This window comes from Macaca thibetana, chromosome 14 (genome assembly GCF_024542745.1).
Source record: "Macaca thibetana thibetana isolate TM-01 chromosome 14, ASM2454274v1, whole genome shotgun sequence".
Taxonomy (NCBI): domain Eukaryota; kingdom Metazoa; phylum Chordata; class Mammalia; order Primates; family Cercopithecidae; genus Macaca; species Macaca thibetana.
The window spans coordinates 17805178-17832619 of NC_065591.1; the positions used below are offsets into that span (position 1 = coordinate 17805178).

At 45.8% G+C, this 27442-nt stretch overlaps 2 protein-coding genes across 10 annotated transcripts in view; both read left to right on the forward strand.

The window, feature by feature from the left end:
- Positions 1-27442, forward strand: part of AGBL2 (AGBL carboxypeptidase 2) — a 77084-nt gene that overhangs the window by 19433 nt on the left and 30209 nt on the right. For all 8 annotated transcript variants that reach the window (XR_007719438.1, XM_050759138.1, XM_050759137.1 and 5 more), the window contains 7 exons: positions 2327-2480; positions 3708-4490; positions 8344-8500; positions 13579-13705; positions 15557-15657; positions 18839-18969; positions 26998-27064. Coding sequence is in view for 7 of the 8 variants with exons in the window: in XM_050759138.1 (XP_050615095.1) it covers positions 2327-2480; positions 3708-4490; positions 8344-8500; positions 13579-13705; positions 15557-15657; positions 18839-18969; positions 26998-27064 (1520 nt within the window). In the remaining variant the exon portion in view is untranslated. The remainder of the gene's footprint in view (positions 1-2326; positions 2481-3707; positions 4491-8343; positions 8501-13578; positions 13706-15556; positions 15658-18838; positions 18970-26997; positions 27065-27442) is intronic.
- The window catches only part of C1QTNF4 (C1q and TNF related 4), a 99583-nt gene continuing 85931 nt past the window's right edge, over positions 13791-27442 (forward strand). Inside the window, exon 1 of one of the 2 annotated variants that reach the window (XM_050759193.1) lies at positions 13791-13794. The gene's annotated coding sequence lies outside the window, so the exon portion shown is untranslated. Of the gene's footprint in view, positions 13795-19599; positions 19608-27442 lie in introns of those variants that run through there. The other variant, XM_050759192.1, reaches the window with a different exon arrangement.

Consider the following 27442-nt stretch of genomic DNA (forward strand, 5'->3'; position numbering starts at 1 on the left):
TTGTTTTTTTTTTTTTTTTTTTTTTTTTTTTTTTTTCTTTTTGGCTTGGGAATGAGTGAGTGAATGAATGAATGAATGAATGACAGGATCTCACTTTGTCACCCAAGCTGGAGTGCAGTGGAAAAATCACAGATCACTGCAGCCTCTACCTCTCAGCTTAAGCAATCCTGCCGCCTCAGCCTCCCGAGTAGCTGGGACTACAGGTGCACACCACCGCCCAGCTTTTTTATTTTGTGTACAGGGTATATATCACACAACATTTTACCACTTTGCCCAGGCTGGTCTCAAACTTCTGAGCCCAAGCAGTGCTCTCGCCTCAGCCTCCCAAAGTGCTGGGATTACAGGCATGAGCCATTACACCTCGCCAAGCCCTGGTTGTTTAAGAAATCTCTGTCAGGTCACTGGCTGACCACTGATATAATGGAATGGAGAAGACACCTGGTGACCCACACATGACAACAATAACATATTCAGTGGGGAAAGACTGAACACATTCCCTCTAGGATCTGGAAACTTCAAAGGGCTTTTATGCAGAAATTGAAAAGATAATCCTCAAATTTATATGGAATTGTAAAGGGCCCTGAATAGCCAATACAGAAAAAGAAGTACAAAATTGGAAGACTCACGTTTCTTGATTTCAAAACACTGTGAACATACAGTAATCAAAACAGTGTAATCCTGACACAGGGTAGGCATATAGATTGCTAAAATAGAACTGACAGTCCAAAAATAAACTCATATATTTTTGGTAAATTCATTTTTGACAAGGGTGCTAAGACTGTTCAGTGGGGAAAGAATAGTCTCTGTTAACAAATGGTGTTGGGATGACTGTATAGCCACACTCAAAAGAATGAAATTGAGGCCGGGCGCGGTGGCTCAAGCCTGTAATCCCAGCACTTTGGGAGGCCGAGGCGGGTGGATCACGAGGTCAGGATATCGAGACTATCCTGGCTAACATGGTGAAACCCCGTCTCTACTAAAAATACAGAAAACTAGCCGGGCGTGGTGGCGGGCACCTGTAGTCTCAGCTACTTGGGAGGCTGAGGCGGGAGAATGGCGTGAACCCGGGAGGCGGAGCTTGCAGTGAGCCGAGATCACGCCACTGCACTCCAGCCTGGGAGACACAGCGAGACTCCGTCTCAAAAAAAAAAAAAAAAAAAAAAAAAAAGAATGAAATTGAATCCCTACTTCATACCATGTTTAAAACTTAATCCAAAATGGATCCATGGCCTAAAGATAAGTACTGAAACTATAAAAATCTTAAAACAAAGGAGCCGGGCAGGGTGGTACACGCCTGTAGTCCAGGCTACTCAGGAGGCTGAGGCAGGAGGTTCACTTGAACTCAGATGTTTGAGGCTGCCATGAGATATGATTGTGCCACTGTACTCCAGCCTGGGTGACAGAGCAAGACCCTGTCAAAGAAAGGAAGGAAGGAAAGAAGGGAGGGAGAGAGGAAGGGAGGAAAGAAAGAAACAGGGATCTGCGGGATGCAATGGCTCATACCTGTAAACTCAGCACTTTGGGAGACTGAAGAAGGAGGATCGCTTGGGCCCTGGAGCTCAAGAACAGCCTGGGTGACATAGTGAGACCTCATCTCTACAAAAAAATTAAACAATTAGTTGGGTGTGGTGGTGCACTCCTGTGGTCCCAGCTACTCAGGAGGCTGAGGTGGGAGGATCACTTGAGCACGAAAGGTAGAGGCTGCTGTGAACTGTGATTCATGCCACTGCACTCCAGCCTGGGTGATAGAGTGAGACCCTGTCTCAAACAAAGAAAACATAGGAATAAATCTTCATGACCTTGGATGTGGCAGTGGATTCTGGATATGACACAAAAAGCATAATTCATTTAAAAACAAAATTGATGTTCAGTAGCCAGGTGCAGTGGCTCATGCCTGTAATCCCAACACTTTGGGAGGCCGAGGTGGGTGGATCACGAGGTCAAGAGATTGAGACCGCCCTTGCTAACACGGTGAAACCCCATCTCTACTCAAAATACAAAAAATTAGCTGGGCATGGTGGTGGACACGTGTAGTCCCAGCTGCTTGGGAGGCTGAGGCAGGAGAATTGCATGAACCCCGGAGGCGGAGCTTGCAGTGAGCCGAGATTGTGCCACTGCACTCCAGCCTGGGTGACAGAGTGAGACTCTGTCTCAAAAAAAAAAAAAAGAAGAAGATTAAAAGTCTTTGCAAAGATAGTTGAAAATTAGAAATTTCATTGTTGTTGGTCTAGAATAGTGATGACCACTTAGAAGGGCTCAGTAAGTATTTGCTGAATGAGTGGATTCTGAGTAGAACCTAACCTAAATATGTCTCTTTTCTCTGCAGTGCCTACAGAAGGTTCCTATTTCACCAGTTCCAGAGTGGGAGGCAAACAAGGAATTATCAAGGAACTTGCTGTCACGTTGCAAGGACCAGAAGATAATACTCTACTGTTTGAATCAAGGTTTGAGAGTGGGAATCTGCAAAAAGCTGTCAGAGTGTGAGTAACAGTTTCCCAAAGGGATGATAACTGGAGTGACTAAAAGGTGTCTTCAGGAATTATATTAGGAATCAGAAGTATTTGCAAGAAAGAAAGAGGTGATGGGAAATGGTTATGGGGGTGAAGGAAAATGGTTATGGGGATGAAGAAAAATGGAGTAATTATTACTTATGTTTTTCCCCAAAATAAAATATTTTCTAAATTGTTTACTTTGCTTATAGAAGAAATTAGAGCTCACCTAAAATTTGTATTAGTAAAAATATGTAACATAAAAATTCCTATAGTTATACTTCCTAGATGCAGCAAATATTGTTTGTGTATATGCCTTAATTTTTTTCTGTGTGTGTACATGTAATATACATAAATTTGAGATGGAGTCTCGCTCTGTTGCCCAGGCTCTAGTGCAGTGGCGCAGTCTTGGCTCACTGCAAGCTCCGCCTCCCGGGTTCACGCCATTCTCCTGCTTCAGCTTCCTGAGTAGCTGGGACTACAGATGCCTGCCACCACGCCCGGCTAATTTGTTTGTATTTTTGGTAGAGATGGGGTTTCACCATGTTAGCCAGGATGGTTTTGATCTCCTGACCTCGTGATCTGCCCTTCTTGGCCTCCCTAAGTGCTGGGATTACAGGTGTGAGCCACTGCGTCCAGCCATTTATATATTATTAAAATAAAAATTGGTTAATGGTATACGTACATATTGTTTTGCAAATTGGCAATTTTTTTTTCCACTTCATAAATTTCAGGTGTTTTTCTATGGCAGTACCACAGATATACTTCCTTATTTTTTGTTTTGTTTTGTTTTGTTTTTCTCAAGATGGAGTCTTGCTCTGTTGCCCAGGCTGGAGAGCAATGGCGCAATCTTGGCTCACTGCAACCTACACCTCGTGGGTTCAAGTGATTCTCTTGCTTCAGACTCCCGAGTAGCTGGGATTACAGGCACCCGCCACCATGCCTGGCTAATTTTTTTTTTTTTTTTTTTTTTTTTGGTACATTTAGTAAAGACAGGGTTTCACCATGTTGGCCAGGCTGGTCTTGAACTCCTGACCTCAGGTGATCTGCCCGCCTCAGCCTCCCAAAGTGCTGGGATTACAGAGAATAAATGATTAAGGTCGCAGGTTTGTCTGTTGTAATAAGACCTGTTTTTACCAGGAGAAAACAACATTTTCCCAATTTGTTTTTTAAGGTAGGGTGTAAGGTTACAGAGTTGTTCTATTTTCTCCATTACAGAGACACCTATGAGTATGAACTCACCTTGCGAACCGACCTCTACACTAACAAACACACTCAGTGGTTTTATTTTCGTGTTCAGAACACCAGAAAAGATGCCACCTATCGCTTCACCATTGTCAACTTGCTAAAACCCAAGAGTCTTTATACTGTAGGAATGAAGCCACTCTTATACTCCCAAATGGATGCCAACACGCGCAATATTGGCTGGAGGAGAGAAGGAAATGAAATCAAGTACTACAAGAACAACATGGATGATGGGCAGCAGCCCTTCTACTGTCTCACATGGACCATTCAGTTTCCATATGACCAGGACACTTGCTTCTTTGCACACTTCTACCCATATACATACACTGATTTGCAATGCTACCTCCTGTCAGTGGCAAACAACCCCATCCAGTCTCAGTTCTGCAAGCTCCAAACTTTATGCAGAAGCCTAGCAGGAAATACCGTTTACTTGCTCACCATCACCAACCCATCCCAGACCCCTCAAGAGGCAGCTGCAAAGAAAGCTGTGGTCTTGAGTGCCAGAGTCCACCCTGGGGAAAGTAATGGCTCCTGGGTTATGAAAGGCTTTTTGGATTTCATCCTTAGCAACTCCCCAGATGCCCAGCTCCTCAGAGATATTTTTGTCTTCAAGGTGCTTCCCATGTTAAATCCAGATGGTGTGATTGTGGGGAATTATCGGTGTTCCTTGGCTGGAAGGGATTTGAACAGGCATTATAAAACCATTCTGAAGGAGTCTTTCCCTTGTATTTGGTACACCAGGAACATGATCAAAAGGTGAGACTTTTTATCTGTTGATCTTTCTGTGACTGCTATGACTATGAGTACTAGCACCAGATATCCCTACCTGATGGGGTATGAGGTCTCTTTTGTTGTTAAAGGAATTCAGTATGACTTTGGAGACAGAGCCCTTACCAGTCTCTTTGCGGTCAAGTGACTTTGTTAATTTTCAGACTTTTAAATCATGTCTTATCTTTGGGTTGAAACTGGACATGCAACATTTCATCAGAATCATTTCACTTGTAAATGAAATAATTGAAAGGAAAAGGTCAGTGTTCAGGGGAGTTCATAGGTCTTCATGATGAGACTTGTATCATAATAATAGTAGCTAACAATTAGTAAATGTGTATGCATGAAGTGGCAAGCTGTATGATAGATGCATTATACACATGACTCATTTAATCTTCATATTAACATTATGAGGTAGGCACAGTCAATATCTCATGTTGTATGATACAGAAATTGAGAACCAAGGCCAGGCATGGTGGCTCACAACTGTAATCCCAGCATTTTGGGAAGCTGAGGTGGGCAGATCACCTGGGGTCAGGAGTTCAAGACCAACCTGGCCAACATGGCGAAACCCAGTCTCTACTAAAAATACAAAAATTAGCCAGGCATGCTGGTGTGTGCCTGTAATCCCAGCTACTCAAGAGGCTGAGGCAGGAGAATCGCTTGAACCAGGGAGGTAGAGATTGCAGTGAGCCGAGATCATGCCACAGCACTCCAGCCTGGGTGGCAGAGTGAGACTCCATCTCAAAAAAAAGAAAAGAAAACTGGATAGGTTAAGTAACTGGCCTAAGGTCATAAAGCTATTAAGTGACAGAGTAGATATTTAATTACAGGCTCTCTCTCTGATTCCAGAGTCTGAATTCCTTTTACGATATTATATTGCCTATCACAAAGAAAGAATCACAGCATCAGTCAGCAGTTTTCAAGCCTGTATAAAAGCATTGACGGTTATAATGTAATAGCACCCGCCTTAAAGGAATTTTCATCCCATTGGAAATGAAAATACAGCATATAAGAATATGTGGGCCAGCCTCAGTGGTTCACACCTGTAATCCCAGCACTTAGGGAGGCTGAGGCAGGCAGATCACCTGAGGTCAGGAGTTTGAGACCAGCCTAGCCAACATAATGAAACCCCGTCTCTACTAAAAATAGAAAAATTAGCTGGGCATGGTAGTGGGCACCTGTAATCCCAGCTACTTGGGTGGCCGAGTCAGGAGAATCACTTGAACCTGGGAGGCAGAGGTTGCAGTGAGCTGAGATGGCACCATGGCAGGCATGGCTAAGAGCACATGTTTCAGAGTCAGACAGGCCTGAGTTTGAGACCTGTTTTTACTGTTGGCTGGTTCTGTGACCTTGGCTAAGTGATATAATGTGTCTGAGCTTCAGCTTTCTCATCTGTAAAATGGGGATAATAATACCTGCCCTGGGCGGTTACTGTGAGGATTGAGATAATCACATGATATATTTGCTGTAATACCTGGCACATTATAAATGTGTAGCATTGTTGTTGCTATACTCATCATGGGGAAAGTGAACATGTTTGGAAAGCTGGAATAGGTGTCCTGGGTGATCATGAGACAAAGACAAGCTGAGCCTTGTAGGAACTGGCCCTCGAAAGTCAGGAATCAAGGCTTTCTTTGGTTCTTTTTCTTTCCTGCAACTGCCCACTCTCTGCCTCCCTCTCTTTCTTCACAGGTCTGCACCATGGTGGCCTTTTTCTCAATAGGCTTTTTTGCACTTGTCAGCTTACGCAAGGCTACCCACCACCTCTTTTCACATCAGAACTTTTCCATTTCTGGTCAGGCACAGTGACTCATGCCTGTATCCCAGCACCTTGAGAGGCTGAGGCAGGAGGATCATTTGAGACCAGGAGTTGGAGACCAGCCTGGGCAACATAGTGAGACCCTGTGTATTAGGTTGTACTTGCATTGCTATAAAGAAATACCTAGCTGGTCGTGGTGGCTCATGTCTATAATCCCAGCACTTTGGGAGGCTGAGGCAGGCAGATCACTTGAGGTCAGGAGTTTGAGACCTGCCTAACCAACATGGTGAAACTCCCCAGATGCCCAGTAAGCCAAGATTGCGCCATTGCACTCCAGCCTGGGCAACAAGAGTGAAACTCTATCTCAAAAAAAAAAAAAAAAGAGAAACTCCATCTCTACTAAAAATACAAAAATTAGCCTGGCATGGTGGTGCATGCCTGTAATCCCAGCTACTCAGGAGGCTGAAGCAGTAGAACTGCTTGAACCTGGGAGGCAGCGGTTGCAGTGAGCCAAGATCACACCATTGCACTCCAGCCTAGGTGACAAAGTGAGACTGTCTCAACAACAAAAAAAAAAAAGAAAGAAAGAAAGCAAGCCCTCAGACGGGGTAATTTATAAAGAAAAGAGGTTTAATTGGCTCATAGTTCTACACCTTTACAAGAAGCATGGTGCTAGTATCTGCTCAACTTCTAGGGAGGCCTCAGGAAGCATACAATTATGGCAGAAGGCAAAGAGGGAGCAGGCATATCACGTGGCGAAAGCAGGAGGAGGAGAGAGAGAATAAGTGTAGGGGAGGTACCACACTTTTTTTTTTTTTTTTTTTTTTGAGACAGAGTTCTTTTTTTTTTTTTTTTTTTTGAAATAGAGTTTCACTCTTGTTGCCCAGGCTGGAGTGCAATGGTACAATCTCGGCTTACGGCAACTCCGCCTCCTGTGTTCAAGTGATTCTCCTGCCTCAGCCTCCCGAGTAGCTGGCATTACAGGCATGCACCACAACACCTAGCTAATTTTGTATTTTTAGTAGAGATGGGGTTTCACTATGTTGGTCACGCTGGTCTCGAACTTCTGACTTCAGGTGATCCACCCACCTCGGCCTCCCAAAGTGCTGGGATTACAGGTGTGGGCCACCACGCCTGGCTGGTGTTACACTTTTTTTTTTTTTTTTGAGACGGAGCCTCGCTGCTCTGTCACCCAGGCTGGAGTGCAGTGGCACGATCTTGGCTCACTGCAAGCTCTACCTCCCGGGTTCGTGCCATTCTTCTGCTTCAGCCTCCCAAGTAGCTGGGACTACAGGTGCCTGCCACCGTGCCCAGCTAATTTTTTGTATTTTTAATTGCGACGGGGTTTCACCATGTTAGCCAGGATGGTCTCCATCTCCTGACCTCGTGATACGCCCGCCTCAGCCTCCCAAAGTGCTGGGATTACAGGCATGAGTCACACATTTTTAAACAACCATATCTTGTGCAAAGTCAGAGTGAGAGCTCAAGTTTCACCAGAGGGATGGCCCAAGCCACTCATGAGGGATGGCCCAAGCCACTCATGAGGGATCCACCCCCACTATCCAAATACCTCTCGCTAGACCCCACCTCCAACATTGGTGGTTATATTCAACATGAGATTTGGGCAGAGACAAATACCCAACCTATATCACCCTGTCTCTACAAAAAAAAAAAAAAAAAAGACAGAAATAGAAATAGCTGGGTGTATTGGTGTGTGCCTGTAGTCCCAACTACTTAGGAGGCTGAGGTGGGTAGATGACTTGAGCCCAGGAAGTCAGGGCTACAGTGAGCCATGGTCAGGCCACTACACTGCAGCCTGAGCAACAGAGCAAGACTCTGTCTCAAAAAGGAAAAAAGATATTCTCCATTTCAAGTCCCTCTGACTGGCAAGGCAAGCTGATGACATGTTTTCTGCAGTGGCTGAGAATGGAGATAGGGTCCATTGAAGGCCACTGGAGTTGAGATTTTCTTAGGAGGGAAAGTATCAGCAGCTGTATTTAAGGAAGAGATACCAAATGATCCTTAATTATTTACATGCATTTGGGTGTCCACTGAATCCTTTGTTTGCCCCCTCAATAGACTTCTTGAAGAAAGAGAGGTTCTGTTATATTGTGATTTCCATGGTCACAGTCGTAAGAATAATACCTTCCTGTATGGCTGTAATAACAACAATCGCAAGTACTGGCTTCATGAACGAGTCTTTCCTTTAATGTTAAGCAAAAATGCACCAGATAAGGTAAGCACATAATGTAATTTTCTCTCCATTGAGTTAGGGACCTGGGAACTCACTGCTTCCTATAGGTAGTGTTTTATTTGGCATTTTGTATCTCTTTTTTATTATCTTTGGTAAATCCCAGCAACCTAGACTTCAAGAATTTAGAAAAGTGTGGTTTTAAGAATTGCTGTGCGGCCGGGCGCGGTGGCTCAAGCCTGTAATCCCAGCACTTTGGGAGGCCGAGACGGGCGGATCACGAGGTCAGGAGATCGAGACCATCCTGGCTAACATGGTGAAACCCCGTCTCTACTAAAAAATACAAAAAAAACTAGCCGGGCGAGGTGGCGGGCGCCTGTAGTCCCAGCTACTCGGGAGGCTGAGGCAGGAGAATGGCGTGAACCCGGGAGGCGGAGCTTGCAGTGAGCTGAGATCCGGCCACTGCACTCCAGCCTGGGAGACAGAGCGAAACTCCGCCTCAAAAAAAATAAAAATAAAAATAAAAATAAAAGAATTGCTGTGGGGCCAGGCACAGTGGCTCATACCTGTAATCCCAGCACTTTGGGGGGCTGAGGCAGGCAGATTACCTGAGGTCAGGAGTTCGAGACCAGCCTGACCAACATGGAGAAACCCTATCTCTATTAAAAATACAAAAATTAGCCAGACGTGATGGTGCATGCCTGTAATGCCAGTTACTTGGGAGGCTGAGGCAGGAGAATCGCTTAAACCTGGGAGGCAGAGGTTGCAGTGAGCAGAGATCGTGCCGTTGCACTCCAGCCTGGGCAACAAGAGCAAAACTCCATCTCAAAAAAAAAAAAGAATTGTTGTGTCCTGCCAGCTACAGTGGCTCATGCCTGTAATCCTCGCACTTTGGGAGGCCAACGTGGGCAGATTGCTTGAGCCCAGGAGTTTGAGACCAGCCTGGGCAACATAGGGAGACCCCTGCCACTACTAAACAATAAAATAAAAAATAATTGCTGTGTCCATCAACCAATCAACAGATAAATAAAATGTGGTATTCTTTTTTTTTTTTGAGACGGAGTCTCGCTCTGTCACCCAGGCTGGAGTGCAGTGGCCGGATCTCAGCTCACTGCAAGCTCCGCCTCCCGGGTTTACGCCATTCTCCTGCCTCAGCCTCCCGAGTAGCTGGGACTACAGGCGCCTGCCACCTCGCCCGGCTAAGTTTTTGTATTTTTAGTAGAGACGGGGTTTCACTGTGTTAGCCAGGGTGGTCTCGATCTCCTGACCTCATGATCCGCCCGTCTCGGCCTCCCAAAGTGCTGGGATTACAGGCTTGAGCCACCGCGCCCGGCCTTTTTTTTTTTTTTTTTTTTTTTTTTAGATGGAGTCTCGCTCTGTCGAGGCTGGAGTGTAGTGGTGCAATCTTGGCTCACTGCAACCTCTGCCTCCCAGGTTCAAGCAATTCTTCTGCCTCAGTCTCCCGAGTAGTTGAGATTACAGGCATGCACAACCATGCCCAGCTAATTTTTTTTGTACTTTTAGTAGAGACAGGGTTTCACCATGTTGGCTAGGCTGTTCTCAAACTCCTGATCTCAAGTGATCCGCCTGCCCCGGCCTCCCAAAGTGCTGGGATTACAGGCGTGAACTACTGCGCCCGCCATAAGTTGAAATTCTTAGTATATACAGTTATCTATCACCTATCCTGTGGTGGTTGGCCCTGGAAGAAGAGATTGAAGGACAAGCAAAATGCTAATGTCATGAGTCTTCATAGGAAAGGTTATATAACAGGAGATCACAAATAATTGTAAGATATTAAAGAACTTAATGAAAACAATTTAAAAGTTTTTAATAATTGACTAACAACTTCGTGACAGGCATATACAGGTAATCTTCACTGGTGTAGAAGCTGGTTTTTCACATCGTAAATAAATCCACAAAATGTAGCTGTCAGAAGAAGAAAGTAGATTGAATTTTTATTTATTTATTTATTTATTTTACTTATTTTTTCTTCTTCTTCTTCTTCTTTTTTTTTTTTTTGAGAGGGTATTGTTCTGTCGCCCAGGCTGGAGTGCAGTGGCGCGATCTCAGCTCACTGCAGCCTCCACCTCCCGGGTTCAAGCAGTTCTCTGCCTCAGCCTCCCAAGGATCTGGGATTACAGGCGCCCGCCACGACGCCTGGCTAATTTTTGTATTTTTAGTAGATACAGGGTTTCACCATCTTGGCGAGGCTGGTCTTGAACTCCTAACCACCCACCTCAGCCTCCCAAAGTGCTGGGATTACAGGTGTGAACCACCACGCCTGTCCTTTTATTTATTTTTTCAAGATGTAGTCTTGCTCTGTCACCCAGGTTGGAGTGCAGTGACACGATATCCACTCACTGCAACCTCTGCCTACCGGGTTCAAGCAATTCTCCTGCCTCAGCCTCCCGAGTAGCTGAGATTACAGACATGCGCCACCATGCTTGGCTAATTCTATATTTTTAGTAGAGATGGAGTTTCACCATGTAGGCCAGGCTGGTCTCGAACTCCTTACCTTGTGATCTGCCCATCTTGGTCTCCCAAAGTGTTGGAATTACAAGTGTGAGCTACCGCGCCGCACGCACATGGCCTAGACTGGATTTTTTTTTTTTTTTTTTTTTTTTGAGACGGAGTCTTGCTCTGTCGCCCAGGCTGGAGTGCAGTGGCACGATCTTGGCTCACTGCAAGCTCCAGTTCCCGGGTTCACACCATTCTCCTGCCTCAGCCTCCCAAGTAGCTGGGACTACAGGTGCCCACCACCAGGCCGGGCTAATTTTTTTTATTTTTTAGTAGAGACGGGGTTTCACCATGTTAGCCAGGATGGTCTCAATCTCCTGACCTCATGATCCGTCTGCCTCGGCCTCCCAAAGTGCTGGGATTACAGGCATAAGCCATCGTGCCCAGCCTTTTTTTTTTTTAATAGAGACAGCGTCTCACTATGTTGCCCAGGCTAGTCTTGAAATCCTGGGTTCAAGTGACCCTCCCACCTCAGCCTCCCAAAGTGCTGGGATTACAGGTGTGAACCACTGCACTGGCTTTAGAAAAGTATTTTAATTTTTTTTTTTTTTTTTTTGAGATGGAGTCTCACTCTGTCGCCCAGGCTGGAGTGCAGTGGCATGATCTCAGCTCACTGCAACCTCCGCCTCCTGAGTTGAAGTGATTCTCCTACCTCAGCCTCCTGGATAGCTGGGATTACAGGCACGAGCTACCACGCTCAGCTAATTTTTTTTTTTTTTTTTTTTTTTTGTATTTTTAGTAGAGACGGGCTTTCACTGTGTTGACCAGGATGGTCTCGATCTCCTGACCTCATGATCCATCCACCTCGGCCTCCCAAAGTGCTAGGATTACAGGGATGAGCCACCACACCTGGCCGATAATACAAATTTTTTTCCCATAAAGATATATGAGAAAAATATTTTGTATTGTTACTCTTATTTGTTTAAAAAAAGAAAAAGAGGAAGCGTTTCTTCCTTCCTCTCTCTCTCTTTTGTTTTTTGAGTCTTGCTCTGTCGCCCAAGCCGGAGTCAGTGGTGTGATCTCAGCTCACTGCAACCTCCTCCTCCCAGGTTCAAGCAATTCTTCTGCCTCAGCCTCCTGAGTAGCTGTGATTACAGGTGCATACTGCCATGCCTGGCTAATTTTTTTGTATTTTTAGTACAGTCAGGGTTTCGCCATGTTGGCCAGGCTGGTCTCAGATTCCTGACCTCAGGTGATTGGCCTGCCTCAGCCTCCCAAAGTGCTGGTATTACAGGCATGAGCCACCATGCCCGGCCTCTCTTTCTGTTCTCTTCTCTTTTTTCTTTTCTTTTTTTCTCTTCTCTTCTTTTCTTTCTTCCTTTCTCTCTCTCTTTCTCTTTCTCCTTTCTTTCTTTCTCCTTTCCTTTCCTGTCCTTCTTTTCTTTTCTTCTTTTCCTTTTCTTCTCTTCTTTTCTTTTTTTTTCAGGAAATCACACCCAGAACCCATATCTAAAACAAACTAATTGAAGCAGGGAAACCTGTCTCCTCTGCTCCTTCCCTCCTTGAAGCAGAAATGCCCTGAGGCTTCTCAGTAGAACCCCTGGATTCCACAGAGCACAATTTAAAAATCACTGGACAATGAGATACCTTCCAACTGCAAAAAATTTTTAGCAGGATAGGGTGGATAGAGAGAGGTGCCAAGTGTATATTACAAACTCCAAGTGAGGCACAAGGGCTGAGGGGTCATAAAAGATAATGGAGTATATTGAACTCCAAGTAATAAGATTAGTGTAAGGGAGAGAGAGTTCCAGGCAGAGATTATGGGGGTGAGGAATACACATATCATAGAGAGAATATAAACACAACTAGATTTAGGGGTTCAAGTTGGGGAGTGGCAGAAAATACGTCTTAGAAAGGTTGGCTAGTGCCTTGAATGCCAAACAGATGTTCTAGGAAACCTAGTCCTGCAAAATTCTCCTTGGGGGAGTGGGGTGGAGACAACAGGAAGGAAGAGTTCATGGGCAAAAACGTTTGGAAAACAAATTGCAAATGTACTCTCTTCCCTTTGAAAGATTACAGTCCACATATTAAACACTCTAAGAGGGCTTGCAGAGAAAGCCTGTTTACTTTTGTTAACCCTTTGTCTCCCTGACTAACATGACCACAGAACTCCTTTTTCCCGGCCGGGCGTGGTGGCTCAAGCCTGTAATCCCAGCACTTTGGGAGGCCGAGACGGGCGGATCACGAGGTCAGGAGATCGAGACCATCCTGGCTAACACAGTGAAACCCCGTCTCTACTAAAAAATACAAAAAACTAGCCGGGCGAGGTGGCGGGCGCCTGTAGTCCCAGCTACTCGGGAGGCTGAGACAGGAGAATGGCGTAAACCCGGGAGGCGGAGCTTGCAGTGAGCCGAGATCGCGCCACTGCACTCCAGCCTGGGTGACAGAGCCAGACTCCGTCTCAAAAAAAAAAAAAAAAAAAAAAAAAAAAAACTCCTTTTTCCCCTGTAATACCCGTTAACATCCCTCCAAATTAGTATTTTGTGGAACATGCTTTGGGAAATAACATATGGACCCCAAGGAAACTATTCTTGTATCATATTAATGAATCTTAGACATTTTACATTTGCTGATTTTGATTAACAGAAAATTTGGATTTCTTTTAGTTCTCTTTTCACAGTTGTAATTTCAAGGTCCAAAAATGCAAAGAAGGAACGGGACGAGTTGTTATGTGGCGGATGGGAATCCTAAACAGCTACACCATGGAGTCTACCTTTGGCGGGTCCACCCTGGGTACATTCTCCTTTGTATATCATAGACCAGCATAGGAAGGGAAATCCAAGCAAAGCATCAGGGAGATGAAATGCCTTTGAATGCTGGGGAGATAACTGATCTAGAGGATTTCTTTGTCTAGACTTACGCTAAATTTGAGTGCCCAAAATATGAATGTGAAATATAATATTTGATGGGACAGTATGGCATAGTGGTTGCTGAAGACCTGGAATCAGGCCAGGTGTGGTGGCTCATGCCTGTAATCCCAGCACTTCAGGAGGCCGAGGCAGGCAGATCACGAGGTTAGGAGATCAAGACCAGCATGGCCAACATGGTGAAACCGCATGTCTACTAAACATTAGGCAGGTGTGGTGGCACGCACCTGTAGTCCCAGCTACTCTGGAGGCTGAGGCGGGAGAATCGCTTGAACCCGGGAGAGGAAGGTTGCAGTGAGCCAAGATCGTGCCCCTGCACTCCAGCCTGGGTGACAGAGCAAGACTCCATCTCAAAACAAACAAACAAAAAAACCTGGGCCGGGCGCGGTGGCTCAAGCCTGTAATCCCAGCACTTTGGGAGGCTGAGACGGGCGGATCACGAGGTCAGGAGATCGAGACCATCCTGGCTAACACGGTGAAACCCTGTCTCTACTAAAAATACAAAAAAACTAGCTGGGAGAGGTGGCGGGCGCCTGTAGTCCCAGCTACTCGGGAGGTTGAGGCAGGAGAATGGCGTAAACCCAGGAGGCAGAGCTTGCAGTGAGCTGAGATCCGGCCACTGCACTCCAGCCTGGGCGACAGAGCGAGACTCCGTCTCAAAAAAAAAAAAAAAAAAAAACCTGGAATCAGGCAGATAGGGGGTTGAATTTCAGCTCCATTAACAAGTTTTGTGTTCTTGGGTAAATTATCTAGCCTTTTTGAACTTCATTTTTTTTCCTTTCTTTATTTTCTTTTTTTTTTTTTTTTTGTTTTTTGTTTTTTGTTTTTTTGAGACAGGGTTTCTTTCACCCAGGCTAGAGTGTAGTGGCATGATCATGGCTCTCTGCAACCTCCCAGGCTCAAGTGATTCTCCCACCTTAGCTTCTCATGTAGTTGGTCACATCACCATGCCCAGCTAATTTTTTAATTTTTTTGTAGAGACAGGGTCTGCCTATGTTGCTCAAGCTGGCCTCAAACTCCCTGGCTCAAACAATCCTCCTGCCTCGGCCTCTCAAAGTGCTGGGATAGCAGGCATGAGCTACCATGTCCAGCCTCATTTTCCTTTTACTGCAATAATAATAGTACTTGCATTGTAGGTACTGCTTAGCGAGATGGTACACGGAGTGCACTTGCCATAGTGCCTAACATGAAGTAAAAACCTCAGTAATTAGAACCATCATGATTATAATTTTTTCATTGCCAAAGATTTTTCTGAACCAAACTAAAACTAGGAGAGCTACACTCTCCTAAAGCATAATATTCTAGAATAAGAGGTGTTTTGTTTTGTTTTGTTTCAGCGTCTCCCTCTGTTACCTAGGCTGGAATGCAGTGGCGCACTCTCAACTCACTGCAACCTCTGCCTCCCTGGCTCAGGCGATCCTCCCACCTTGGCCTCCGACCTCAGCCTCCTGAGTAGCTGGGACTATAGGCACATGCCACAACATCAGGCTAATTTTTGTAATTTTTGTAGAGACAAGGTCTCGCCATGTTGCCCAGGTTGGTCTCAAACTCCTAGGCTCAAGTGAAGGGCCTGCCTTGGTCTCTCAAAGTGCTGGGATTATAGGTGTGAGTCACTGTGCCCGGCCAGTGGAGATATTTTTAAAACGATAATCATAAATTAAATTTATATTCAGTCATTAAGATTTAATTGGAAATGTTTGTGGGGTTTTTTTTCCAGGGAGTAAAAGAGACACCCACTTTACCATCGAAGATCTGAAGTCCTTAGGTTATCATGTCTGTGACACCCTTCTGGACTTTTGTGATCCTGACCAAACCAAGGTAAAAATGGGATTTCAAGAAATGTGGTGAAGGCCAGGCATGGTGGCTCACACCTGTAATCCTAGCAATTTGGGAGGCTGAGGTGGGTGGATTGCCTGAGCTCAGGAGTTCGAAACCAGCCTGGGCAATATAGTGAAACCCCGTCTCTACTAAAAATAAAAAAAAAAATTAGCTGGTCATGGTGGTGTGCACCTGTAATCCCAGCTCTCGGGAGGCTGAAGCAGGAGAATCACTTGAACCCAGGAGGCAGAGGTTGCTCTGAGCTGAGATCACGCCACTGCACTCCAGCCTGGGGGACAGAGCGAGACTCAAAAAAAAAAAGAAATGTGATGATGCTGCTGTGATCAGTTTCACATGGGTCCAAAGTGAGCCCAGTGGAATTACAGGCTATCTTTATTTTCCTCTTACTAGTTTTTCTGAAGTTTTTATAATAAAAGAAAATAAGAAAGCCCCCAGCCTGCATACCATCTACAAATGGTAAGACCTCATAATTCACCAAGAAGATGGAGACAGTCCTTTAGAACACATCTCCCTCACTTCTGGATTTACCTATGGCAACACCTATTCTTTTTTTTTTCTTTTGAGATAGGGTCTCACTCCGTTACCCCGGCTGAAGTGCAATGGCGTGATCACGGCTTATTGCAGCCTCAACACCTTAGCCTCCCAAGTAGTTGAGACCACAAGTATGCGCCACCACACATAGCTAATTTTTTTTTTTTTTTTTTTTTTTTGAGACGGAGTCTCGCTCTGTCGCCCAGGCTGGAGTGCAGTGGCGCTATCTCGGCTCACTGCAAGCTCCGCCTCCCGGGTTTACGCCATTCTCCTGCCTCAGCCTCCCGAGTAGCTGGGACTACAGGCGCCCGCCACCTCGCCCGGCTAATTTTTTTTTTTTTTTTTTTTTTGAGACGGAGTCTCGCTCTGTCACCCAAGCTGGAGTGCAGTGGCCGGATCTCAGCTCACTGCAAGCTCTGCCTCCCGGGTTCATGCCATTCTCCGGCCTCAGCCTCCCGAGTAGCTGGGACTACAGGCGCCCGCCACCTCGCCCGGCTAGTTTTTTTTTGTATTTCTTAATAGAGACGGGGTTTCACCGTGTTAGCCAGGATGGTCTCGATCTCCTGACCTCGTGATCCGCCCGTCTCGGCCTCCCAAAGTGCTGGGATTACAGGCTTGAGCCACCGCGTCCGGCCCCGGCTAATTTTTTTGTATTTTTAGTAGAGACGGGGTTTCATTGTGTTAGCCAGGATGGTCTCGATCTCCTGACCTCGTGATCCGCCCGTCTCGGCCTCCCAAAGTGCTGGGATTACAGGCTTGAGCCACCGCGCCCGGCCACACATAGCTAATTTTTAAGTTTTTGTAGAGACAGGGTTTTTCTGTTACCAGACTGGTCTGCAGCTCCTGGGTTTGTGATCCTCCTGCCTCAGCCTCTCAAAGTGCTGGGATTACAAGCATGAGCCACTGTGCCCAGCTACAACACAAATTATCTTTCCTTTCTCTTATTTTAGAAAATCAGGCGTCTTTTTTTTTTTTTTTCTTTTTTCTTTTTTTTGAGACAGGGTCTCCCTCTGTCTCTCAGGCTGGAGTGCAGTGGCGCGAACTTGGCTCACTACAATCTCTGCCTCCCTGGTTCATGCGATTCTTCTGCCTCAGTCTCCTGAGTAGCTGGGATTACAGGTGTGCGCCACCACGTCCGGCTAATTTTTGTATCTTTTAGTAGAGACAGGGTTTCACCATATTGGTCAGGCTGGTCTGGAACTCCTGACTTCAGGTAATCTGCCCGCCTCAGCCTCCCAAAGTGCTGGGATTACAGGCTTGAGCCGCTGTGCCCAGCCACGTGTCTTGTTCTCTTCTCCAAAATTAGCTCTGCTCTGTGTGCACTTGTTGGCTTCCCCTATGGCCTTTCTGAGGTCTTGCCTTGTTAATTATGTCTTCCCAAAAAAACAAACAAAAAAAAACTAATAATAATCATCATCAGGCCAGGTGCAGTGGCTCACACCTGTAATCCCAGCACTTCAGGAGGCCAAGGCTGGTGAATCACAAGGTCAGGAGTTCAAGACCAGCCTGACCAACACAGTGAAACCCCCATCTCTACTAAAAATACAAAAATTAGCTGGGTGTGGTGACAAGTGCCTGTAATCCCAGCTGCTCGGGAGGCTGAGGCAGGAGAAACACTTGAACGCAGGAGGCGGAGGTTGCAGTGAACAGAGGTCATGCCACTACACTCCAGCCTGAGTAACAGAGCAACACTCCATCTTAAAAAAAAAATAAATAAATAAAATAAAATAAAATAGACTATTGCATTGTTGAAGAACTTGGCGGCCAGGCATGGTGGCTCATGCCTGTAATCCCAGCACTTTGGGAGGCCAAGGCAGGTGGATCACGAGGTCAGGAGTTCAAGACCATCCTGGCCAACGTGGTGGTAAAACTCCGTCTCTACTAAAAATACAAAAAGTAGCTGGGCATGGTGGTGCGTACCTGTAGTCCCAGCTACTCAGGAGGCTGAGGCGGGAGAATAGCTTGAGCCTGGGAGGCGGAGGTTACAGTGAACTGAGATCACGCCACTGTACTCCAGCCTGGTGACAGAGCAAGACTCTGTCTCAAAAAAATAAAATAAAAAAGAAGAAGTTGGCTCTAGCCAGAGAAAAGTGGCTAGAGCAGTGCTCATTGATATTCTGCCCTAAAGAAAATTTCTATCTGTTCCTCCAGCTTATGTAATTTTCTGTTAACATGTCCTTGCTAGCAGGGGTGCAGGTTATTCATCTTTGTGTTCGCAGCAATAAATAAAATTCCTTTCAGCATACACTTAGTAAGTATTTGATGAATAAATAAAATGGGCCAGGCATGGTGGTTCACGCCTGTAATCCCAGTACTTTGGGAGACTGAGACAGGTGGGTCACCTGAGATTAGGAGTTCGAAACCAGCCTGACCAATATGGTAAAACCCTGTCTGTACTAAAAATACAAAATTAGCTGAGTGTGGTGGCGCATGCCTGTAATACCAACTACTTGGGAGGCTGAGGCAGAAGAATCACTTGAACCCAGGAGGTGGAGGTTGCAGTGAGCCGAGATTGCGCCATTGTACTCCAGCCTGGACAGCAAGAGTCAAGCTCCATCTCAAAAACAATAATAATAAATAAATAAAATAAAATGAATTATCAAAATAGTTCTTTTTTTCACTTTAATAGTTCACTCAGTGTCTAGCAGAGCTTAAGGAGCTTTTACGACAGGAAATCCACAAGAAATTCCATGAACTTGGACAAGATGTAGATTTAGAAGAAAGTTGGAGTGACATCTCTTTGTCTGACATTGAATCCAGGTAACAAAGAAACAACAGAGGCTTTTTTTGTTTTTGTTTTTGTTTTTTAATACTTTGTTGTTAACCTGGGTGATATAGTGAGATCTTGTTTCTACAAAAAATACAAAAATTAGCTGGGCTTGGTGATCCATGCCTGTAGTCCTAGATACTGGGGAGGCTGAGGTGGGAGGATCACCTGAGCCCGGGAAGTTAAGGCTACAGTGAGCCAAGATCATGCCACTGCACTCCAGTGTGGGCAAAAGGCTCAGAAACAAACAAACAAACAAAAAAAACAAAAGAGTGTGTATTCTTTGCCAGCCTCTGTTTTAGCCATTAGAAAGGAGTAGGGAGTTGGGCAGGCAGTTTGTGTAGGGCCTTATAGGGAACTGCAAAGCCTTTGCCTTTCACTCCAAGGGAGATGGAAAGCCTTTGGAAGGTTTTGAGTAGAGAAATATCATGATTTGACAGGTTTTAGTTTCAACAGGAACACTGGCTGCTGTGTGAAAAGTAGATCGTAAAGAGGGAAGTTCTAACCAGGGAGACTCAATAGGAGGCTCTCGCAATAATATAGGTAAAAGCTAATGGAGGCTTAGACCAATAATACAAGTAAAAGGTAATGGAGGCTTAGACCAGAGTAGCAGCAGTGGTTGCGGGGGGATGTGTGAATTGGTTGGATTCTAGATATATTTTGAAATTATAAACATTAGGATTTGCCTGTGGATTGGATATGAGCATGAGAAAAGAAGAGAATGACTCCACAATTGGTTGGATGGAGTTGCCTTTAGCTGAGATGGGAAAGATCAAAGGAGTGGAAAAAATTAGGGAGGTAGTGAAGATCAGGAGTCTAGTGTTAGGCTTGTTAAGTTTGTAATGTCCATTATATATTTAGTAGAGACCTCGAACAAGCAGTAGGATATATGGGTCTGGAGTTCAGTGGAGAGGTCCAGTGACCAATGGAGAGAGGCATCATTGGATAGATGATTTTTTTTCTTGAGACAGGGTGTTGCTCTCCACCCAGGCTGGAGTGCAGTGATATGATCTCTGCTCACTACATCCTCAACTTCCTGGGCTCAAGCAATCCTCCTGCCTCAGCTCCCCAAGTAGCTGGGACTACAGGTGTGCACCATCACGCCTGGTTAATTTTTGTATTTTTTGTAGAGAACAGGCTTTGCCTATTGTCCAGGCTGGTCTCTAACTACCAAGCTCAAGGGATCTGCTTGCCTCAGCCTCCCAAAGTGCTGCGATTACAAGCGTGAGTCACCATGCCCAGCCTGGTAGATAATATTTAAACCTTAACACTAGATGGGGTCTGGATGAGGTGGCTCACACCTATAATTCCCACTCTTTGGGAGGCCGAGGCAGGCAGATCACTTGAGGTCAGGAGTTCAAGACCTGCCTGGCCAACATTGTGAAACCCCATCTCTACTAAAAATACAAAAATTAGCTGGGTGTGGTGGTATGCACCTGTAATCCCAGCTACTCAGGAGGCTGAGGCGGGAGGAATGATTGCCTGAACCCGAGAGGTGGAGGTTGCTGTGAGCTGGGATTGCACCATTGCATTTCAGCCTGGGTGACAGAGTAAGACTCTGGTCTCAAAAAAAAAAAGAAAGAAAGAAAGAAAATAGCCTTGGGTAGGGGCATGCACCTGCACCTGTAGTCAGTCCTAGCTACTTGGAAGCTGAGACAGGAGGATTGCTGAGCTCAGAAGTTTGAGATTGCAGTGAGCTATGGCCACACTAGTGTACTCAAATCTGTGCTATAGAGTGAGACCCTATCTCAGAAAAAAAAAAAAGACTGGCGGGATCTCAAGGAAGTAAGTGCAGATAGAGAAGTCTGAGGTTTGAGCTGGATAATACAACTTTAACAGGGGAGGAGCCAGCAAAGGCGACTGAGAAGAAGGGACTAGCAAGACTGAAAAAACCAGAAGAGTGATTTTTTAAAAAACCTAAAGCAGGCACGGTGGCTCACACCTGTAATCCCAGGACTTTGGGAGGCCAAGGCTGGCAGATCACCTGAGGTCAGGAGTTCAAGACCAGCCTGACCAACATGGAGAAACTCCATCTCTACTAAAAATACAAAATTTGTTGGGTGTGATGGCACATGCCTGTAATCCCAGCTACTCGGGAGGCTGAAGCAGGAGAATCGCTGGAACCTGGGAGGCGGAGGTTGCAGTGAGCTGAGATTACACCATTGCACTCCAGCCTGGGCAATAAGAGCGAAACTCCATCTCAAAAAATAAATAAATAAATAAATAAATAAGTAACCTAAATCAGATCATATCATTTATCTGTTGAAAGCACTTCAGTATCTCCCCGACTCAGATTTAAAAAGCCAAAGACCCTACAATGGCCTGTAAGGCTATAGGCCTCCCGATACCTCTATGGCCTCCACCCTAACCCATTTTTTTTTTTTTTTTTTTTTTTGAGACAGAGTCTCGCTCTGTCACCCAGGCTGAGGCTGGAGTGCAATGGCATGATCTCGGCTCACTGCAACCTCCGCCTGCCGTGTTCAAGCAATTTTCCTGCCTCAGCCCCCCAAGTAGCTGGGACTACAGGCGCACGCTGCCATGGCTGGCTAATTTTTTGTATTTTAGTAGAGACGGGGTTTCACTGTGTTGCCTAGGCTGATCTGGAACTCCTGACCTCAGGCAATCCGCCCACCTCGGCCTCCCAAAGTGCTGGGATTACAGGCGTGAGCCACCGTGCCCAGCCAAATGCTGCCTTTTTCAACATGATCTATACACATTACTCTAATGCTACAGCTTGCTCCCCTCCTTCACCCTCCTGCCACTCCTTATCCCCCTTAGGTGCTCTACATTTTTCCATAGCATTTATTGCCTCTGTCATTCTATATCATTTAAGTCTTTATTGTATCTGTTTTATTTATTTATTTTTATTATTTTTTTTTTTTTGAGACAGACTTTTGCTCTTGTTGCCCAGGCTGGAGTGCAATGGCATGATCTCCACTCACTGCAACCTCCATCTCTGGGTTCAAGCTATTCTCCTGCCTCAGCCGCCCGAGTAGCTGGGATTATAGGCACCCACCGCCACGGCTGGCTAATTTTTAGTAGAACGCGATTTCAACATGTTGGCCAGGCTGGTTGCGAACTCCTGACCTCAGGTGATCCACCCACCTCGGCCTCCCAAAGTGCTGGGATTACAGGCATGAGCCACTGCACCTGGCCTTTTTTTTTTTTTTTTTTTTTTTTTTTTTTTGAGATGGAGTCTCGCTCTGTCGCCCAGGCTGGAGTCCAATGGCGTGATCTCGGCTCACTGCAACCTCCGCCTCCCGGGTTTGAGCAATTCTTCTGCCTCAGTCTCCCAAGTAGCTGGGATTACAGGCACCCACCACCAAGCCCCGCTAATTTTTTTTTTTTTTTGAGACAGAATTTCGCTCTTGTTGCCCAGGCTAGAGTGCAATGGTGCAATCTCAGCTCACTGCACTCGCTGCAACCTCTGTCTCCGGGTTCAAGTGATTCTCCTGCCTCAGTCTCCCAAGTAGCTAGGATTACAGGCATGTGCCACCAAGCCTGGCTAATTTTCTATTTTTAGTAGAGATGAGGTTTCTCCATATTGGTCAGGCTGGTCTTGAACTCCCAACCTCAGGTGATCCGCCCACCTCGGCCTCCCAAAGACCTGGGATTATAGGCATGAACCACCGCGCCCGGCCATCTAATTTTTGTATTTTTAGTAGAGATGGGGTTTCACCATGTTGCCCAGGCTAGTCTTGAACTCCTGACCTCAGGTGATCCACCCACCTTGGCCTCCCAGGGTGCTGGGATGACAGGCGTGAGCCACCGCACCCAACCAATATCTGTTGTTTATTGTCTGTTTCCCTCTACTAGGAGACAGGTTCCACAAAGTCAGAGATCTTTTCGTTTGCTGTGTATCTCATGCACCTAGAATGGTACCTGTTCTGTACCTAGCACAGAGGAAGAGCTCAATAAATATTTTTTAAATTAATTTAGCATTCAGGATCTCATCTCTACCCTCATAGTCTCCCCAGCTATTTAGGAAGCCCCCAAAAGGTTATGTCTCCCAGGTGTGCAAGAATACCTTCTACTCTAACTTATTGGCTAAAGTGCTTCATGGATGACCCAGCTACCTTCAGGCTTCTGGGCTGGCGTGGAAGTCTTCTGACAGAGGCTGCACTGTAGTCTGTGGTGGACAGTGGAAAAGGGATGGCTCTTTCATCCACTCTATGGCACACTGACACCGGGGCCCAAAAGCAATTCTGAGTCTCACAAATATTTCTTTAGGGACCTTAAACTTAAAGTAGGCCATTAGGCCAGGTCGTGTGGCCCATTCACGGTGTCATCCCTTCCACTCTCTTAGAATCCTATGCCTAACTAACCAAGACCTCTGCACCAACCCCTCTCCAAATACAGCCTCAAAAACAAAATGCCAGCTGGACGCAGTGGCTCACACCTGTAGTCTTAGCACTTTGGGAGGCCAAGATGGGCGGATCACTTCAGCCCAGGAGTTCAAGACAAGCCTGGGCAACATGGAGAAACCCTGTCTCTACAAGAAATGCAAAAATTAGCCAGGCATGGTGACTCATGCCTGTTGTCCCAGCTACTTGGGAGGCTAAGGTGAGAGAATCATTTGAATCCAGGAGGTCAAGGCTGCAGTGAGCCAAGATTACACGACTGTACTCCAACCTGGGCGACACAGTGAGACCCTGTCTCAAAAAAAAAAAGTGTGCTCTGCATATCAACTCATAGAAATAGTGCCAAGGTGTGGCTAGGCATGATGGCTCATGTCTGTAATCCCAGCACTTTGGGAGGCCAAGATGGGAGGATTGCTTGAGGCCAGGAGTTGGAGGCCAGCTTGGTCAACATAGTGAGACCCCATCTCTATTTTTAAAAAAATTTAAAAAGAAATAAATAGGGCCCAAGGGGAATCAATTCAGAAACAGGCAGACTCCACATTCTAGTGGCTCAGCCGGGACACTTTGATGCACATGGTTAAGAATTATTGAAACCAATTTGCCAGCCTCTGCCTCAAGAGACTGGCTGTCACAGCCTCCAGTGAGGTTCCACCTATCCATTGTCACAATTGCAAAGGAAAGCAGACTGTGAGTGTACAAGCCCAGTTTGAGTTTGCCTTGTGTATGTACACACATGGGTTTTGACACTTTCTGGGACACACTGCTTTTAGTGCTTTTGTCCCATTTGCTAACGTTTTCTACCAACAGGACTTCCAGTGTCCACTAGAAAAAAACCTTGTGAGAACAGGGAATTGGGAGTCAGATCAGAGATGGGGTTTTCTTCCTGCTGTCGTTCTGTGGGACTACTCATTGTGCACTGAGAGGAGCGAGGGGAGCAGAAACAAATGAAGGGCTGGGCAGCTGAATGGTTTGAAATGCTGACTTCTCCCATGTGATTTGAGCTCTACAAATGTTTTTTGTTTGTTTGTTTTTGAGATGGAGTCTCACACTCTCTCCCAAGCTGGAGTGTAGTGGTGCGATCTTGGCTCACTGCATCATTGCAATCTCCACCTCCTGGGTTCAAGCAATTCTCATGCTTCAGTCTCCCGAGTAGCTGGAATTACAGGCACCTGCTACCACACCCAGCTAATTTTTTTGGTATTTTTAGTAGAGATAGAGTTTCACAATTTTGGCCAGGCTTGTCTTGAATTCCTGACCTCAAGTGATCTGCCCGTCTCGACCTCCCAAAGTGCTGGGATTATAGGCATGAGCCACCACGCCTGGCCTTGTGCCAGTAAACTGTATGTATAGACCCCCATCATAGAGAACAGCTCTTGGTTCTAGCCAACTAAACCCCAGGAAAGGGGAAAATATAATGTGACACTTAAGCAAAAGACACGAAGAAAGAAAGGTTTGATTATTTGAGTTTTCATTCATCCTAGCCCTTGCAGAAAGGGGGAGTACACAGTTTGTGAGGGAAGACTTTAGATTAGTCTAAATGAGCATCCACAACTTTTTTTTTTAGAAAGAGTGTCGCTCTGTCGCCCAGGCTAGAGTCAGTGGCGCAATCACAGCTCACTGGAGCCTCAACCTCCTGGGCTCAAATGATCCTCCCAGCTCAGCATCCCCAGTAGCTGAGACTACAGGTGTGCACCAGCACACCTGGCTAATTTTTGTATTTTTTTGTAGAGACAGGGTTTTGCCATGTTGCTCAGGCTGTTCTTAAATTCCTAGGCTCAAGAGATCTTTGAGCCTCAGCCTCCCAAAGTGCTAGGATTACAGGTGTGAGCCACTATGCCCAGGCAACTTTTTTTTTTTTTTTAAAATAAAGACAGGGCATCACTATGTTGCCCAGTCTGATCTTTAATTCCTGGCCTCAAGCAATCCCTCCTGCCTTGGTCTCCCAAAGTGTGGGGATTATAGGCATGAGCCACCATGCCTGGCCTCATTCAAAACTTTTGAAGGAAAATTGGGGTGATAAAAGTAATCTTGGTCTCTGACCTGAAGGTTCTTTCTGTTATTTATATATTTTTTGAGATAGGTTCTTGCTCTCTTGCTTAGACTGGAGTGCAGTGGCACAATCTCGGCTCACTGCAGCCTCAACTTCCTGGGCACTGGTCCTCCTAGTCTCCTTCCTGAGACTGGTCCTCCTATCTCAGTCTCCCGAGTGTCGGACCACAGGCAGGCACCACCACTACCAGCTAATTAAGAAAAAAATTTTTTTTGTAGATACAGCGACTTACTGTGTCACCCAGGCTCAGACTGTTTATTAAATGCATTTGTTTATACATTGAATACATTTCTTCAAAGTACCTGTTAGGATCCTGGATTTCTGAATTGGTGCCAGCCAAAGAGGAATAAATGAGAAAGATCCCTCGTTTTCAAACAAATGACAGTCCTCTACTGTTCTCTAGGCCTGCGCATTGAGAATCCTGTGGCCTCTCACGACCTCCACCAAGGGCGATTTTGCCCATCTGGCCAGTATTTGCTTTGCCATATGAATTGCAAACTCTTTGGTGCCAAAGGCTCTGCCTCGTTCATCTGTGCTCCCTGTGCCTAACACACTGCTTGGCATGCAGTAGGTGTTCAGAGTGAATGAATGAATGTGCTTGTCAAGAATTCTTTTTTTGGGGCCGGGTGCGGTGGCTCATGCCTGTTATCCCAGCATTTTGGGAGGCCGAGGCGGGCGGATCATGAGGTCAGGAGATCGAGACCATCCTGGCTAACACGGTGAAACCCGATCTCTACTAAAAATACAAAAAATTAGCTGGGCGTGATGGCGGGCGCCTGTAGTTCCAGCTACTCGGGAGGCTGACAGAGTGAGACTCCGTCTCAAAAAAAATTCTTTTTTTTTTTTTTGAGACAGCTTCACTCTTGTCGCCTAGGCTGGAGTGCAATGGCACAATCTTGGCTCACTGCAACCTCTGCCTCCCAGGTTCAAGCGATTTTCCTGCCTCAGCCTCCTGAGTAGCTGGGACTACAGGTGTGCGCCACCACACCCAGATAATTTTTTTGTATTTAGTGGAGACGGGGTTTCATCATTTTAGTCAGGGTGGTCTCAAACTCCTGACCTCAGGTGATCCACCCCCCTCGGCCTCCCAAAATGCTGGGATTACAGGCGTGCGCCACCACTCCTGGCCATCAAGAATTCTTAGTAATTGCTTGGGCGCAGTTGTTCATACCTGTAATCTCAGCACTTTAGGAGGCTGAGGCAAGAGGATCGCTTGAACACAAAAGTTCAAGACCAGCTCAGGCAACATAGTGGGACCCTGTGACTACAAGAATTTTTAAAATTAGTCAGGCATGGTGGCATGAGCCTGTAGTCCCAGCTGCTCAGAAGGCTGAGGTGGGAGGATCTCTTGAGCCCGGGAGGTCAAGGCTGCAGTGATCTATGATCACAGTACTGCACTTCAGCCTGGATGACACAGTGAGACCCTGTCCCAAAAATATAAAAAAGGAAGAAAATAATAAATTTTAGTAATTGAAGCATAGACAATGAGAGAAATAGTAGACTAGAAGATATCCTAATCCTAATCCCATACAGCTGGTCTGGTAAATGTTACGCTTCCTAGACATATCAATGACAGTTACTTCCTCTTCTTTTTTTTCTTTTGGAAACAGCACCAGTGGCTCTGACAGTTCTCTCTCAGATGGTCTTCCTGTTCACCTAGCAAACATAGTAGATGAGGTAAGCTGAGCTCTTATACCCAGGAAATAGCAGCCTTAAAAAAAATCATGACACTGGCAGCCAATTTGTTGGAATTTTCCAGCTGTCCTAAGACCCACAGAAAATATACAATAGTGTCCTAACTAGTCACCCTGCCCTAAAGTCTCTCATTTTGTCCTTTATAACTTTCTTGCTTAATTATTAAGGCCACCTTAAGGTAACACCCAGACTGAATATTTTAACCACACGTCTAATGATCATTATTATCTGGACCTGACATTATTGCCATAAGTAATCTGATTTCATATTGTAAATCACAGATATTTGGTTATTGGTATAAGTGCCCCTTTGTGGGTTTTTTTTACTGTTGTTGTCGTTGTTGTTTTGAGATGGAGTCTT